The sequence below is a fragment of the Phlebotomus argentipes genome, unplaced genomic scaffold (genome assembly GCF_947086385.1).
Source record: "Phlebotomus argentipes unplaced genomic scaffold, Phlebotomus argentipes genome assembly contig_2, whole genome shotgun sequence".
Classification (NCBI taxonomy): Eukaryota; Metazoa; Arthropoda; class Insecta; order Diptera; family Psychodidae; genus Phlebotomus; species Phlebotomus argentipes.
In genome coordinates, this window is record NW_026776162.1 from 470,389 (window position 1) to 487,719 (window position 17,331).

At 44.4% G+C, this 17,331-nt stretch overlaps 2 protein-coding genes across 2 annotated transcripts; one reads left to right on the top strand and one right to left on the bottom strand.

Moving 5' to 3' along the window:
- Positions 1 to 38: 38 nt before the first annotated feature.
- On the top strand, positions 39 to 1,183 carry LOC132265027 (metaxin-1 homolog). The gene is made up of 2 exons (XM_059765427.1): positions 39 to 183; positions 262 to 1,183. Exons 1-2 carry the CDS (start codon positions 106 to 108, stop codon positions 1,162 to 1,164), a joined length of 981 nt encoding a protein of 326 aa, XP_059621410.1. The 5' UTR covers positions 39 to 105; the 3' UTR covers positions 1,165 to 1,183.
- Positions 1,177 to 17,160, bottom strand: LOC132265026 (protein fem-1 homolog CG6966). Its single transcript, XM_059765426.1, has 6 exons — positions 16,609 to 17,160; positions 6,072 to 6,432; positions 3,938 to 4,156; positions 2,675 to 3,498; positions 2,335 to 2,574; positions 1,177 to 1,847 (listed from the first exon to the last, which is right to left on the bottom strand). Exons 1-6 carry the CDS (start codon positions 16,693 to 16,695, stop codon positions 1,662 to 1,664), a joined length of 1,917 nt encoding a protein of 638 aa, XP_059621409.1. The 5' UTR covers positions 16,696 to 17,160; the 3' UTR covers positions 1,177 to 1,661.
- Between the last annotated feature and the right edge of the window lie 171 nt (positions 17,161 to 17,331).

Sequence of the window (17,331 nt, forward strand, 5' to 3'; positions counted from 1 at the left end):
AGTTGGCCGGTGGCGACGCCTCGCGGAAAAGAAAGCAGACCTTCTCGTTCGGCAGCTGGAAATTTTCCCAGAAATCGTGTAATTACCGTCTTTGGACTGATCTAAATGAGTGACACCACTTTGCACGTGTACAGAGGAGAATGGGGACTCGCGTCTGTCGATCTGGAGTGTCTCCAAGTTCTGGTAAGGCGTATTTCGTGAGATATTCTGTGTGAAATGAACTAACCTCAATTTTCGTGGGTATCTTCCGGACAAAAACAGACTCTAATGAAGTTCCTGGACGTCCCAGCGGAGATCAACACCAGAGGCAGCACATTCTTCTCCCCCACCGGCTTTCTGCCCTACATCAGCGATGGTGGGCAGAAGATTAACAGCTACAAGAAGATATCGAAGCACTTCCTGGGGAAGGGATTGGATGTAAACAAGGACTTGAAAGAGGAGGACAGGAGTCTCTCGAGCGCCTATATCCAGCACGCCAAGAGTAAACTGCACAGCTACTTAGTCTACACGATGTGGGGCACAACGGAGAGTGCGGAGGCCACGAGATTCCTCTATGCGAAGCGGAGTCCCTTCCCGCTGAGCTTCTTCAAGCCAGGACAATATCTGAAGCTGGCGGAGAAGTACCTGCAGGTGCAGTGTGGCTTCTCCATCAAGAGCGGCATTCCGCCAGAAGAGCACCTCACGCGAGCGCTCATTGTCGACGCGAAGAAGTTCGTCAATGAGATTTCTGCCCAGCTCAGCGACCGGAAGTGGTTCTTTGGGGCTTCCCCGTCGGAATTCGATGTCATCCTGTACAGCTACTTGGCTCTCCTGCTGCACTATCCACAGAACTTCAATCCCTTGGCAGGACACATCAGAGAGTGCAGGAATCTCGTGGATTTCGTGACGAGAATCACGAAGACGTACTTTGAGGGACTGACTTTTGACAGTGGCGTGAAGATTTCCGCCGCCAGCGGATCACAGGGCCACAAATCCAAGGCAAAGGCACCAGGAGAGGAGGAGGAGAGCAACCTGAAGCTTCAGATCATCGCCGGACTCGTGGCTCTGGTCTCAATGATCGCCTTCTCGCTCTCGGTGGGCATCGTCGAGATTTCCCGGGAGTCGATCCCGCACGAATCAATGGACTTCGACGATGAGGACGAGGACGAGGACGAAGGAGAGTAAAAGAGACTCTAGTTCATTGCTAAAAGTACACTCTATATTGTAATGTCCTTAGTTTGAATAGCATCAATGATTTTGTTACATAAAGTCTTGTTGAAATATCCTTCGATTCCGTCCTTTCTCGCTTTCTCTCTCTCTAAATCAATGAAATTACATATCACAAAAATTACCTTAAGAAACCCACCGTTGGGAAACAGTTGGGAATCAATGCCATTACAAATCCAGGATAAATTGATATTCTTGCTCATAACGAGACACGAGAAAAGCTCTCCACAGTTTTCACTGCACCACCAAAGAAATTTCAATCAATTCGCCTAATGAACACGTCTGCATCTCAACCTTCGGCTATGCGAAAAATGCCCGCTGAACGTCCACAGCACTCTCGTCACCACGACAAACACGTGAGATTTCCGTCTGAGCTTCCTCCCCGTTTACGCCGCAAGCGCTGAGAGGAACTCCCTCGGCAGCATCCACAGCTGTCCGTCTGTCCGCCCCTCGCTTCAGTGGCACTCGATGAACTCATTGAGCGCCCGAGGCACTTCGTCCCTGTACGCAATCTTGTGCTTCTGGATCGTCCTCGCGGCCAGACACTTGAGCGTCGTATGCCGCACGGGATTCACCAGCTCGCGCAGTTGCTGTCCCTGAAGCAGACTCTCGAATGTGTCCCCATCGGCATTCTTTGCGTCCTGCAAGGAAGTGGACAAGTAGAGTGATTAAAGAACTATATAAATCAGTGAAAATAATGATTTGGTATATGATTTTGCGCTTGAATAATGACAGATTTCATCGAAGCTCCTCCCATTCAGATGCTCCGCCCATAAACGGGTGTTATTCTGATCGATATCGAGTGATTATTGTATATAAAAACAGAGCAAACAGGTGAAAATTAGCATAAAGTGTTCCAAAGGAAAAACTAAGATCTATTCTCACTTAAATCCCACTTATCAGTGGTTTAGATTTCAAGAGTTCAAACACATTCAATGAACAGAATAGAACCAACAATCAAACAATCACTGCGTCTACTCAAGCTTCCACCACTGTTCATCAATGCCAATCAATCGATTCATGGGAAACGTTTCTTCCTCTGCTAAAGCGCTAATTTCCACAATTACACATTCTCATCTGTGCAATTAAGCGGGGAAAATGAGTAAAATCTCGCCTGCAGCCACTCACCAAGTGTGCTCCGTGATCCACGAGAGTCTGCGCCAGGCTGGCTGGACAGGGGCGCGCGAGGGCGGCAAGATGCAGTGGCGTATTCCCGGCTTCGTCTTTGGCATTGGGATCTGCGCCCACTTGCAGCAGCGCCTTCGTCAGCTGCGGCGAAGGGAACTGGCACGCCGGATAGCGCCCCACGAGAGCCGCCTCGCGATAGCACGCCAAATGCAGCGCTGTTCTCCCCGAGCGGATGATCACCTGGAATAACGGTGAATCGGCGTTGAGACTCTTGTCGCCACTCGAGAGTTCTTCGCACTCTCTCACACTCTCCGCGGCTTATGTCATCTTGTGTGCTTACCTTGAGACTAACGAGATCGTAAAGAGCTTTCAGGACTTGCTGCCGAACCTTGTCCGAACACTCGACATCGTCACTGAGCAGCCTGGCGAGATGGCACGCCAGATGGAGGGCACTAACGAGGGCTCTGCTGAGCGCCGCTGTGTCTCTCTCCTTCTCCGGCAGCGCGGCGATCATCTTCTGTCCTAACTTCACCTCGTGCACCGCCTTGTCGAACACCAGCAGCATGTCGTCCGTGTTGATGGGCGGCACCACGCGCCCCCTCGTCACCGGCCGGCCCGCCTCGCCCAGCATGTAACTGAATAGCTCGGCGAAGGACAGCAGGGAAGACTGCGTCATGGGACTTAGCGGCTCCAGGATGCTCTGCTGCATCGTCAGTGCGTACGTCCACAGCTCGATGCACCTGTCGAAGCGCCCCGCGTCGGCGTAGATCGCCCCCCGATAGCGGATGTAGTAGCTGGTGTCCGGATGCGCCGGCCCCAGGATCCTCTCCCTGATCACCAGCGCCTGCATTCGCATCTCATCCGGATCCATCACCAGATCCTCCAGCGCCGCAATGTCAGACACCTCACGCACGAAATCGTACGCCGCCACGGGCTTCACGTCGGCCGGCTTGGCCATGTGCGGCTCCTGTTCGTAGCGATTCTCCAGGGCGCGGCGCCAGAACGACAGCGCAGTCAGCATGTCACGCTTCTTGTCCACAAACGTCGCTCCAAGCAGTTCCAGCGCCGCGATGCGGTCCTGCCGGCTCACGTATGGCAAACTGATGAGGTGCTCCACAATGGCAACATGTCCAGTCACGCTGGCGGCCAGCAATGGTGTCATTCCTGCAGAGAATCACAGCAAACAATAAGAAATCAATGGTCAAACTATGCTCCTTTTGCTCCATTCTTTCCCAAATCATGGTTCAAGTGGAAACTGTGTTTCAAAGGTGTTCAAAATGACGACAAATTTGATACTTTGGCGACATTTGACTTCAATTTTATGCTCTCTTGCTCAATTTATCGACTATTAAAGCTCTATTTAATCACAGTTTGCCATTAGGAAACAAAATTATCGTCTGATAAAATCATGAACGATCAAAATCATCTGAAAAATCTCCATCCAGAGCGGAAAAGGAAGCGAGAAACGCCACCGATTCTCTGGGAAGATGCCAGTGATTGTGATGAACCACCGCCAAGGACGATCATGAAGCGTCGCGGGGTTAAAGTTCAGCTGCCAAAGGCTCGAATGTACACATCAGAAGCGGAAAAATCAAAGACTCACCGTAAGAATCTACGTCCATTGTCGCGCCGTGCTTGAGCAGAAGCTGCAGAATCTCCAGCGATCCGGACTCTGCGCAATCGTGCAACGCCGTGTTGCCCTTCACTGTCCTCCTGTTCACATTCGCCTTCAGATCCAGCAAGTACTGCGCGATGTTAAAGTGACCCTTGTAGCACGCGATCATCAAGCATGTGTGCCCATGTCGATTTGCCACCTCAATATCTGCCAGAAACACCAAGGAGGAAAAGTCTTTAGCACAATGTATGCAAATGAGGGAGAAAAGTCACTGCCGGGCATCGCGAAATGATTCAAGTGACTTACATCATGTAGGAAAGAGTCTCGTGTGTGATTTCATTTTAGGTCACACTGGAATTCTGCCGCATTTTAATCTCTCGCTCATATTTAAAACAAACCCAATAATAAATCAGCATTCGTATTTTTTCTCTCTCAATTTGTCGCTGACTTTTCAAGGTACAACACACTGAATGGTTCATTGAAAGTGTCTCAAATCTCTCATAAATACTGTTCTCAACACATTGAAGAAGAAGTACAAAAAAACCATCTGAATTATTCATTGTAAGAAGATCTCAATCAATTCCTTCTTCATTATCCTAATTGATCGCCTTCTAATCTCATCAATTTGCACGAACATTTTCCTCGTGGAAGAAGGAAGAAAACCACAGCAGAAAATGCTCTTCTGGATCGTGGAAAAAGCGGCGAAAAGCATCGATCGGAAGTTGAATAACCCCAAAACAGAGAATTCAAGGTTTCAATTGTCGGCAAATTGTTTATGTCGATTGAACATCCCAAAAATGCTCTTTCCGCGCCAGATTCGACTCAACACAAAACACCCATAAATTATTCAGTTGTCGTTTGGAAGCGCATCGCAAGCGCTGGACGATCATCAATGCGGAAGCATTAAGAGAGAAGAGAAAAAAACTCTTGCTAAAGTATCTCAAAATCAGCTGAAGAAAATCTTACGCGCACCTTATGAATAACACATGAGATTCGCACACAAGCACAAGAAAAGTAAGTACTTTAGCGTGAAAACGATTTGAAAACAAACAGAGATATAATATGAAAATTTGTGGGAAAAAAACTAAAGGGAATCCAAAGCATAAATACAAATAGAATCAATTGGCATTTTTTCCCGCGCGCGCGCGCTCAAAGAAAACACACAATGAATATTCGGAAGAAGATTTCATTTTTACAGCTAAAATTAGTAGAATTTCCTCTTCGTTATAACAAATCAAATGGCGAGAGAAAAAAAGTAAATAAGGAAAATATCGAGGAAGTAAGAGCTATTTTTAGACGCAATGCTGATTCTCGCAAAAGAAACTGTTCTTTTTCTCGCGAAAATAATCCTTATGGTGACTTTCATCGCAACTTCAGTGTATTTATAAAAATGTTCAACAAGTCAGTGTCAGCTTTATTAATGGAGATCATATATTTAAATGTGGGCATTAAATAACATTTTAAACTTGAGCTTTTGTAGTCTCGTTAGTTCAATATAAATAAATCTGTGATAAGGATTAGTTCACAAGTGAGATTTCTTTGAGAATGTCATGCTTAACATAAAAAATACAAGCGCTGAATCGTTATTCATTAAGCCTGTTGACTGAAATCCTAAACTTCTATGGTTCAAAGGCACAATTCCCATCGGATTTAAATGCAAAATTAGCAAAATCACGTCATCTTAGAAGCTCTTCTTGCTTAACGTAACAGACTTTATAGATTAAAGCACAAAGAAGCTTCAAACAAGGACTTGAATCTTCAAAATGCAGTTTATATTTGACTATAACATCTCGTTAAAGCATCCATTTTCATGCTTCGAGAGAATTTTTAATAAAAAAAACTACCATTAAAAGAATATATAAACAAACAATTCGATGCCATGTTTAGCAACTTATCAGATTGCTTTGCTTAATTGATATCATTAAACGCCATAAACAGTGTGAAACTCCAGATTTCACATCCCTTAATTGCTGTGTGGAAGAAAAGATGTTGTGTAAGCGCAATTTCACGCAGTATCACAACTCTGTGCCAATAAGAAAAACCCACCAAGAAACCCTTTATCGCTCAGTTACGACCAATAAAACCAGCAGTGATCGCGCTTAAGGCTGCGTTGGACACTCACCAGCTCCGTGTGAGACTAGATACGTGACGATATTGTAGTGGCCATCGAAGCACGCGGCTCTGAGTGGCGTGGAATTGGTTCTCGTCGTGCTGTTCACGTTGGCGCCGTGCTTCATCAGTAGCTTCACGATGTGGTCGTGGCCGGCCGCCGCGGCGCACCACAGCGGCGGCGCCCCATCGATCGTCTCGCCGTCGAACGTGACAATGCCCGACTGCTCCACATCCACGTGACACTTCTGGAATAGATACTGCACCACGTCGTAGTGGCCATTGCGACAGGCAATCACGAGCGGCGTGGAGCCGCCAGTCTTGGCCGACACCAGAGCGTCGATCTCCACTTGATTCTTCCCGTTGAGGAATCTCTGGAAGACAGAAAGAGAACAATTAGCTTCCTTATTTGACATCATCTCATGTGCACAACCTCAAAACATTCAACGTCATCGCGCGAGTTACACACAGCAGAAAGAGGAAAAGCATACACACATTAAGCTGCGGTGGAAACCTTCACCCGCCAGGTGAGCCTCGTATTTGTTCACGTGTTGTCTTCAGTGACGCAACGGAAAATGAGATTGCACGACTTCATCTCTCACCTTCCCCAGTCACCGCAGAAACCACAAGACGACCACAACAGTTCTTCAGCAGCTGGAAAGCGAGACGGCGCGAAAAGAAAAGGTGGTTCGTCACCTTTCCTTCGGTCAGATCTTCCTGACATTGGACACAATTGCTCGCGATCGCAATTCACCCCCCGCGGTGATGACCTTCTCTTCTCTCACTTTCCTGAGAATTCTCTTCTTCTTCTTCTTCTTCTTCTTCTTCTTTTCTTCGAGAAGAGCCAGGAGAAATAATATATTATCATGAGCGACAGATACAAGTGTAATATTTCATTTCATGCAGCAAATTCACGGCGCAAAGAAAGAGACGTTGACTCTCAGTCGCGCACACATTCAGCGAATTTTCTTCATAATAAGTACAGTAAATTTCCGCGCTCAGATCTCATCTCATATTCACTCTGCCATGTGCGCCGTGCTCATTCACTGCAATCACTTCCTGATTAGACAATTACTTTATTATTAGTTTTGACGCCTTGACATGTGGCTGCATCCGAAAATACACCGGAAAAGCCAACGTGGAGAACACCACATTGGCAAATCTTGCGGCATAGAACTTTGCCGATCCACACAGAGACAGAAATAGACCGGCATTGCTTCTCAATAGGGGAGCGCGAGGCTCTGTGAAGCCACCAAAGCACACCACATTGAGCCGTGCAAACTTTCCTAATCAATTTCTCCTCTCAAATCGCTCTCTTTCGACGCGCTATGCGGCGTTTCTCAACGTCTCATTCAATTGCCTCGGCTCAATTTATTTAATTACCCACCATCGCTAGGAAATTGTGTTAGTAAGTCGGGTGGTGTAATGTGTGCGCGCATGTTAGAGCAAACTTAAATATTTATTTGACATGTTTGTGACAATTTTTGCACGAAATCTCTTCACATCATGTGTCCCGCATCACAATGTCACTCTTTGGCACATCACCACAGAGAGAAGGAGAGAGAGAGAGAGACTCCCTCACTTGAGCGCCGCCACTCTTTTTGAATCCCATTAAGTCACTCAATTATAGACCAATTCAACCGCATTAAATACACCTTGACGACATTACATGGCGAATCAATGTAATTTTCTGTATCAAATTCTTTATGGCCCAAAACAATGGCGAGCCAAAAGGGTTCAATTCACGGAGGAGGAAACACAGCGAGATCATAATCAATTCTCCCATTGAATGTATGCGATCCAGAACTTGCCATTACCATATAAGAACACGATAACTTCTCGCAGACACTTTTCAATACATCGCGCGCGTCTTACCTCTCGATTGTGTCGCTCTGAGAAGCAGTTAATTATGCTCAATGGCGTCATTATCCCACCATAAACGACTATTAATAATCTTTCTCAACTGTGAGTTGCACACACGAGTAAAACATAGAGTAAGAGACGCTATTAATGATCAGATTTCTAGGAAAATCTGACTGGAATATCCGAGCAAAAAGACAGTTCCTAAATGGGCGGGGCATTCGAAGGGGCGTGGCAGCCAAAACTTGGCGCTTTGTCTTATTTATTTGGGAAAAGTGCTCATAATTCCAGCTCCTTCCCTCGCTTCTCTTGGTCTCTATTGACTTCTGGTTTGTCAGTGTTCAAGATCAACTCTCTTTGCAAATCACAACACAGTGAGAAACGCTTGTTTTCGCACTGGAACACGTTGAAGGCTTCCGATCGTCACTCCACTTCTCACGGAGACGTCACCAGATTGCATTTATGCAGAGTGATTGTAGCAAATTGATCCTATTAATCACTGCACTCGAATCTTCCGCGAGCCTGAGGGTGTGGATTGTCGTCACAAAGCCCAGTGTCTTCCTTCCTCGTTGTGCAGACAAAGCGCCAGCAACACACAGAGACAGTATCAATTGTCTTTCTACACTTGTCACGATTATCCTTCGCATTCCTTAATTGTGTCTCAACAAAACACCGCTTGAGCAAACGCAAGGCGCGAAGTGGGTTGAGGAAATGCCAGGTAGGAAATTGTGAAGTCATAATCCTCTAACAATAGAATCGCACGCAAAGGCAAGAATACACACTCGCATATTTTGCAATATGGTGATAAGAAAAGCCTGCGATCCAAATATCAAAGGCACAATTAAATTGCCATTAGAGAGAAGCCAGATGGGAGAGCGATATTCACTCTTCATTTCAATAAATCGCGAATTGATTCGAAGGACAGTGGCGGAATCACCAGAGAGAGAAAAAGCTCCCAAGGTTACATTTCATTTGTATGTTTACTCGACGTCTCTTAATATCGCTTCCCTGATAAATTTTCGCATTTAGACATCGTGTGCGAGAGAACTTATTTTCTCAATTACACTCCCCCTCCTCCTCCTCCTTTGGCTCATATTCTCCGATATGTTTTTTCTTCTTGTTCGCACAACTATTGATAGTCAACATGAAACACATAATATTCCCTCAATCTCGCGCCAACATCAAATTCTCCCCCCACAAAGATCGCGTGATGGGGAAACAAGAAGAGCTTCGCGGTGTTCAATTTAACTATAGGCACATTTTCTCTCTCAGCATTTGTTTATGCTTTTTTCTCTCTTGTCGACAATTGCGTTCTACATTTCATCTCTCATCGTTTTATATTGCCCTCCCCCAGACCCGCCGCCACAAGGCCCAAATTATGCTCTGTATGTCATGATTTGGATGAGGGAATATCATCGATAAAGTGACGGGTCAACATTTAACATACTTTTCACACATTACGATTCCCAAAATAAATGCCGCGCTTCATGCTGTACAACAACACTTTTTGCACACAATTTTGCTGAGCATAAGCATTCAGTGATTGTGTGATAACATCGACAACACTTTTCGCACACACATCTTATCGCACTTGAACAATCGTATAGTTTTTGCATTCTTTCGCGCCTTCAACATTTGCGGAATCGCATAAGTTTTTATGTTTGCCTAATAGCATTTTTTGGCAATGCAGGAAGAAGATGAACAGGAACGTGGAAGTGATTATGATGGGGTTTTTCCTGGCCTGGCATTTTTGTCAGAAATCAATGGAAATGTACTGACGAAAAGCGAAAGGCATGAGCTTCGGAAAAGCAATTCGGAAATTCAGGTCAGTCGAGAGGGAGAGAGAGAGAGACTTCAATACAATTTTGATGGATTCGAGTGTATCGTGCCATGGGATGATTCTCCCCTTTTGGCAAGGTGCTCGGCGGATTCCAGGACCACCCACGACAAGTCCAAGCGCTCAATGTGCAATCAGATCGATTAGCAATTGCTTTTGGTGATGTTTACGCGCGTCTCGATTGACATTTTCCACAGTCTGTCGATGGCATCGCCGTGTCAAATATTTACGAGTCTCCCTGGACTTTTCTGGCGACGCTGGTCAAAATTGGCGTTGACCACCTTAAATAGTCGTCTCGCAGTCTCTCCATCAGCTGAAAAATCGCCATTCCATACACACAAGAAGACTGATCAAGTGCGAGATGTGAGTGCGAACTCCCCACAATGAATTATTAATGATGTGCTAATTTGTATGGCGAACTTTGTGTGTGGGTGCGCTTCTTGTTTTCCACCAGAACATGTCTAACTCACTAAGGCTTAGACCTGAAGCTCCATTGTTTGTCTTTCATGCTCAATTGTGTTGATGTTGAGAGTCTCGCCCTCAAAAACAGCTGATTTGTGTGAGCCACGGCAATGTTGTAATTGCGTCGAATATGCTTTGTTAATTAACTCATTCCTCACTCATTCAGGTGCTCTTTTTTGGTGACGAAACACATCTCTGTGTTAAACATCATGAGTCACGGTCAGACGGTGGGATTTCTTTATTTACCCTCTCTTCCCAGGAAGCTCTTTTTCATCATCATCATCATGAAATCCCGCGGGATTTATCATCTTTTGTGCCTCATCTGAGATTTCCCAACAAAGTCACTTTTGTGTATCAGACAAAATGTATAATGCAATTTATACATTTGTGCAGTGCTCGCACAACCAACATTCTCGCGCCGACAATTTGGCCGGCAGTGGAAGCCTCACATATTCACGGTCACCATGACCTTTCCCAAAACCGGACGACACAAAGCTTCTTCCTCTTGGCGCTCTTTTATCTCTTCCACTTCGCTGTCGCACCAATTAAATCCACTTACACGCGGACACACAGGTTTTCCACACTCAGCACAGAGACTCTGCACATTGAAACCCATTGAGATTTTTGCCCAGCTTCGCGTCTCCCTTTTGCCGTTGCTAATAATGCAAGTTTCTGCCAACTGGTTTCCAACTCAGCCACTCTTATATTGGCAAATTCCTCACAGAAAATACGCGCACGCTGACTTTATGGAATTTTTCATACCGCGAGTCATTCTTTTTCATGCTCAACCATTTTGCCTGTGATTTCACGCACTAATCTTTGCGACTTACGACTTGGCACAGCAAATTTCAGCTGTTCACTCTTCTGCAAAGAGAGTCAAAGACATCAAATTGGTTCACGACACTTCAATATATAATCACGCCCCGAGCTCTACTGATGTTGTACATTCACTGTGCGTGATTTCATTTCCTCCCTGTTTCTTTCTCTCTCGCTAAGAAGACAAAAGAAGCGCCCATGTCGGAAAATCAATTATAAACACGCACAATTAGTCTTGATGTCTTGCAGGCACGCTAATAGACAGAAGAAGAAAAAAATTCCATCCAATAGTTGGTCAAGTAAATATTAGCATAGTGCTTTAAATTCCAAAACCTTGGCCTCAATTCCTCCAGCGATGGCGCGCAGAGTTCATTCGTTGATTCAATTTCACTTTCGCCCGAGTTCAACCTGAAGACTTTTTTTCAGCTGGCGCACACTTTGGGAAAGTTGTGCAATCATCGACGCATGCAGATTTGGAATCACTTTCCCAATTTAACAACTTGCGCTCGCGCGTCTTATGAAATATCGCGATTATTTCCTTCAACCACACGATAATATATAAACTCAATGAGACACACTCACGCACGCTGCATCTCACGTCATCGGCCATCACATCTTAATGGCTTCTTCACCCACGCGCGAGGCCTATTTTCGGCTCTCTTCTGGGCCTCCTCCCCCTTCTCCCCCAGCCAAACTTCCCTCCCGACTTTCTGGAGCACTCTTGTGTGACTTCAAACCAGCACCCATAATTAGGGCCACTTCTGGATTGAGCCCACTTAATTGTCCACTCGTCGCGTCCGCATTTCACGTCGAGTTCTCAATTCCGTCGCGAGAGAGTCATTAGAGAAAGTTCCAACACACCCACAATTGTAGGTCAATTGAAGGATTTCTTCCTCATGCCTCGATATTCTCAGACTAAAGGTCTCACCGACGCTTTGTCACAGCACACAAAACCTCATGAACTGAATGTCACACTGTCCAAAAAGTCTATTTGAAATATTTGGAAATACTCCACGAACATTAGCATAATAAAATGCGTCTTGAAACAAATTCATAACATTCCCAATCAAGTTCATGGATTTGGAATTTGAATAAATTTGAGCAAAACTATCGATTTCATTGCAATTTAACCTTAATCATGCCATTTCTGTGCCAGAGATATTCAATTCTGTGTGGAATCGTAAAAAAATGAATATTGCGAAATTGGGAAATGAGATGCAAGAGAGCGCCAATCACGTTAAATAAGTGATATCGATTTGTGGCATTCGCTTTCTTATTGATTTTCTCACATTTAATTACATCTCAGGGTCAATAATAATAAAATTTAGATAGTTTCGTGGCTTCAAAATCAAGAGCAAAGCAAAATAGAGACAAGAGATTGTTTATTTAGGATATTTCACAGATTTTCCTAATGTTTGCCGGAGAATCTCACCTGATCTTAGCATGGCGAGTCTTTATCAATGTTATGTGCTTGAAAACATTTCGTCTGAGAGTTGATTTTAAAGTTGACAAATGATATATTGTGCTTTTGACACATAAAACTGTTTTGCCAACAGTTTAACATAAATTCTAATACAATATAATCCTGACTTTTCAAATGAAGGCACTATAAATCAGAAAATACATTGTAATGATTCAATTCTAGGAAATTACCGCGATTTTTTCGTACATTCTCATTAGCCTCTAGAATTACACTTTTCCTCCACAATGTCAATCACCCGAGAAACCCACAATGATGCGCACACATTTAGCATAAACGTTGTAAACACGATGGGTATGTAAATGGGATTTTAATTTGACCCTTGGGAGAAACCTTCTAACATTGAAAATGTCTTGAGCCCTAATCGTTCATTTGGAGATGCGCCTCGTTCATTGAACTGCTAAATTGGACAATTTTCTCTCCCTTCTTTCCAAGAATTCCTCATTATTGTTTCCTCTTCTCTCTCTCTCTTTCACTCTCTGTCCCCATTCGAAGCCCACATAATCCATATAGCAAGTTCATTGAGTACTTGAGCGCCTCAAGATCACTTTGCAACATTTGATTGTGCAGAAAAGTCTCCAGCGCTTTTCCCAGCGCAGTGTCAAGGATATTTTCTTGAAACTCTGTCTACAGAGAGAAAACTATTCTCATCATCCACTTTTCCAACTCCAACCACATGAGATTGTTTATCACCTTGTCGTTTCTATACTCCACATCCATTTATTTATTCTATACACAATTCACTCTCAGTCGAAACTATACAACATGAGATTTTCTGGCAAGTCTTGGCGTCTGGCCAGACAATGTTTCGCCACCAGAAATTTCCTCTCCTTCACAGCGACACAATCTCTCTCGTTTTTGCAGCGCGCGGAGGGCAAAAAGGAGGCAAAAACTTGGCACATCACACAACATGAGAGAATCTCACTTCGATGGCGTCCATCGAGACGCACAACCGGCAAAAATCCCCCAAAACTAACAATATTTACAGGGAAAAAGTATTTCATCGGTTAGTGTTGTAAATTTAGAATTGATAAAATTATGCCTCTAGTGATATTTTTATCATAAACACACTCTTTTTTCCCTCTCTTTCGCACTGACAAAACTTCCTTGTTATACCCAGATAATTAGTGGTTTGTGCACAGTCACAAAAATCAATGTGATTGGACACAGAATGGCAATAAAATTGCAATTAATTTGTGCTCCGCTAAGTGATTTCACAAGCACGAAAGCAAAAAAGAGGTGATCACAATGTATATGAGAGATTCAACTGGAATCAGACGAAATTTTTCGCAATTTCATACATTGAACGTAATCGAATTTGAGAGGGAATCAATTTGATACCAGATTGTTTTCCTCTACAGAAGAAGAACAGACACAGATATCATGGAAAAACCGCCAGAAGAAAATCATTATCCAACAGCTTTATATTTGAAAGGCTAATAAACAATTGTGGTGCGCTGAATTTCTCACCTGTGTACGCATTCAAATTGCCAGAAATAGGTCAGAAATCATTATGAAATTGCGTCTTATTCACCTACAATGGCGGGAGTATTGGCCAATTGACCGAGAAACACATGATCTCTGGCCAAAAGATCCACAATTGCGCAAGATTTTCTCCCTCGAATGAAAGAAAAAAAATCACTCCCCAAAGAAATGAGGAAGTCAGCAAATTGCAAACACACTTCGCGCATGTGAATTATATTATAATTGGCTTCATATTCAACAGATTGAGAAGCAATTAAGTGACGAATTAAGTATATACAAGAGACCATGAGATATTAATGCATGGAAGAAAGATTTTTATTGGAAATTTTCACCATTTAGTGTGACACAAAATATCATAATAATATTTCTGCATTTCCTGACATTGCACAACAAAATCGCCTGATTTATTTTCGTCTTCCCAATTTGGACAACAAAAAAGATAAATCACACAATAATAAATTCCGCAATAATTTGTCCAGTATTTACAAATTCCTCGCGTCCTGATAATGCGATACAATTCCATTGACTCTCGCGGCGAAAAGTGCGATGTTATGTGTCTGTGGGCTTAATTAGACACAGTAAGAAGTTCAACATTTCAAAAATACATAAGTAGAGTGTAACAAAAAATTAAATACACTCCACAATATGTAATACTCAGACTGAACAGTCTTTACCAGACACTTTCTTCTTTTTTCGCCATTTGGCTTCACACACAAACACACATTTTTCTCATTCGCGCGGTGCTTTTTTTGTCAGTATATATGGCAGAAAAATGAGAGAAGTTGTGGATAAAAAGAGGAAAAATTGCATAATTGTGAATTGTTTTATTGTTTGGCGGATTAGCGACTGAAAAAGAGTGTATCTCGCGAATTACCGTAACAACGTCCGATTTATCTAACAGCAAAACTCATTCGCGCTCCAAATTTCAAATTTTCTTCACTTTTTTCTCTCTCTCTCTTTCTGCCCGCAAATATTACATATTTTCAGTTTCAACCAAAAAAAACACAAGATAGAGAAAAACAACAACACTTTCTTCCCTCTTTGAGCATCTTTTCTTCACATCCCATTTGTCATCGCATTGTGCGTGGGAAAAAATCCCAAGCACGCAAATATCAATTACAAGTCGCGATTCGAGAGCAAGTGAGCCACTTTTCCGCCTCACAAGTGCACCTACAAAGACGTCAAAATGTGCGCCACATGTGCTGATTAGTCAGTAACTAGCTGTACACAAAGAGACTTCGCCGTGATAGCAATCTTTGCTGATAATGTGCACAGCATGTAAGAAAGTTTAGCGTTCACGCGAATAAATACACACGGCTCATAATTAGATAGTGATGTATCTGTGAAGGTCAATATTTTCTCTCACTTTTTTATTCACACGAGCCTTTTCCTCGCCCAACAAAGGCAACAAAATATCACAAAGCAAAAATTCTATCGCAATCTTTTCACATCAGACTCAAAGTGAATTGAATAAAGGGAGAGTGGAAAGTTTCTAGATCAGAGATGACGATCAACAGCAACAAGTCTTGTTGAAACTGATGGTTTTTTTTCCAATCTACAATCTTCAGCTCTGCTCTTCAATCTCAATAGCAGAATTGGCCAACAAACATTGGCGGATTCCCAGCGAAAAAGGAGACTCCGCATCGACTTAATCAGTTGATTGAGAGAAACACGACCAAGTTGCGATGCTCAGAAGTTCACCACGGAGATTAGCATCTTCCACAGTGTGTGGATTATATCAATTTTAGCGGAATTGCAGTCTCACAGACAGAGAACCGGTTGTTTGTATTCCAGCGCGTCTTTGCAATGGAAATGCAAATGGGAAAACTGCCATCAAGTGCACGTGCAACCTTGGCGATTTTTATTGCGAATATACTTTATTAAGAGACAATTCTTGCGGTGTGAGCCACGATAATCGATAAGGAGACACATGAGAGGCCTTATCAGTGTGATGGGGAGGAGCATACACGCAGAGATAAATTGCGAAACTGACAATTTTATGGCATCACCAGTGTAAATTAGGCACTGCTGATGAATAAATTCTCTCTCTCTCTGTGGGCATTTTGTGCACGAATATCTCGCCAGTGCAGGAGCTGATAGGTGATGATAAAGGCACAGCCGCGTGAGTGGCCAAGTGTCCTGCAAATATTTACCATTAGGGCCGAGATTCTCATGCTGTGAACTGCAAATTTACAGAAACGGCCATTTTTCACTGAAGATCCGTAGTAAACAAGTGACTTGAATTATGCAAAATAGACCCAATCTTAGCAGCATCTGGAAGTGTTGATTTGCCGCGCGTTCTTTTGCATACGGAATGAAGTTGAGAGGATGAATAAATTTCGGGGAAAGAGTGACTCACTTCCACGAAGCATCTGTGAGTGTCTCGAGCAATGATCCCAAGAGCCGTGGCCACGGAGCCTAGCTGTGCTCTGGGGCGCCTCACAGTTACACTCAGCGGCTACGCCACTGCGTGCACAAGTTCTTGGGAAAGTTTTTCGAGAGGCACAGAGCGAAACCCGTCTGCGCTCCGTCCCACAGCTGTTGGGGAACAAAGACCTCTGGAGAGGCGCGCACACGGCCCACACCCTCGGGAGCCCTGTGTGAACTCACCTTCAGCGACACCAAATTGCCATCGCGGGCCGCATTGAAGACAAACACTTCTTTGTAATCCATGGCAGTTGCAGTCTCACAAGGCATTCACCTAAATTCCACCTTCACTTGACGGCCCGGGGGCGCCTTTGCGAGCGTCTCTCTGACCCAAAACACACTCACTCGTCACTGGGAAGCCTAGCGGGAGCCTCCCGTGGGATTCATTATCGATTTCCTGGGGAAGAATCGTCGCAGCACTATTTTGACAGTGCGCCAGTGACAGGTTTCCGCGGGACGATGTCTCTCTCTCTCTGTCCTTGTCGTGCACAGGATGTCCTTTCTCTCGCTCTCACTCTTCTCGCGGAGGCGCCCTCGCGAGACAGGCGGAGGCAGAAGAACGAAAAAAAAGCACTCGCGACCCCACAATTATCTACAGACTTTCGGCGTTTCCTGCCCAGAAAACTCCACCCAATCAATGGCACAGGCGGTGAACTGAATAAAGGACTTTTCTGCCAAGAGACGGCACACACTTTGCGGAGGAACTCTTGCTCGGGTGTTGTTTGCTGTAGCGATGGCGAGCGACTGCCGTGTCTCTCTCGCTCTCCGCGGCTCTTCGCGGGTGCGGCGGCCATGTTGGCCACGTTGGCGGCCCTGCGCGCGTTCGCGCTGCACTTCACGCCGGTCGCTATGGTGATTTTATGGCACTGGAAGGCTCGCGCGGTGGCCATTTCTGACGTCCACGCA

Excerpts from the sequence above, each read along its gene's own strand:
- LOC132265027 (XM_059765427.1), top strand. The coding sequence starts at position 106 with ATGAGTGACACCACTTTGCACGTGTACAGAGGAGAATGGGGACTCGCG. Across the intron at positions 184-261 it reads TGGAGTGTCTCCAAGTTCTG|ACTCTAATGAAGTTCCTGGA; the intron begins GTAAGGCGTATT and ends GGACAAAAACAG.
- LOC132265026 (XM_059765426.1), bottom strand. The coding sequence starts at position 16,695 with ATGCCTTGTGAGACTGCAACTGCCATGGATTACAAAGAAGTGTTTGTC. Across the intron at positions 4,157-6,071 it reads TCTAGTCTCACACGGAGCTG|ATATTGAGGTGGCAAATCGA; the intron begins GTGAGTGTCCAA and ends TGTTTCTGGCAG. Across the intron at positions 2,575-2,674 it reads ACGATCTCGTTAGTCTCAAG|GTGATCATCCGCTCGGGGAG; the intron begins GTAAGCACACAA and ends CCGTTATTCCAG.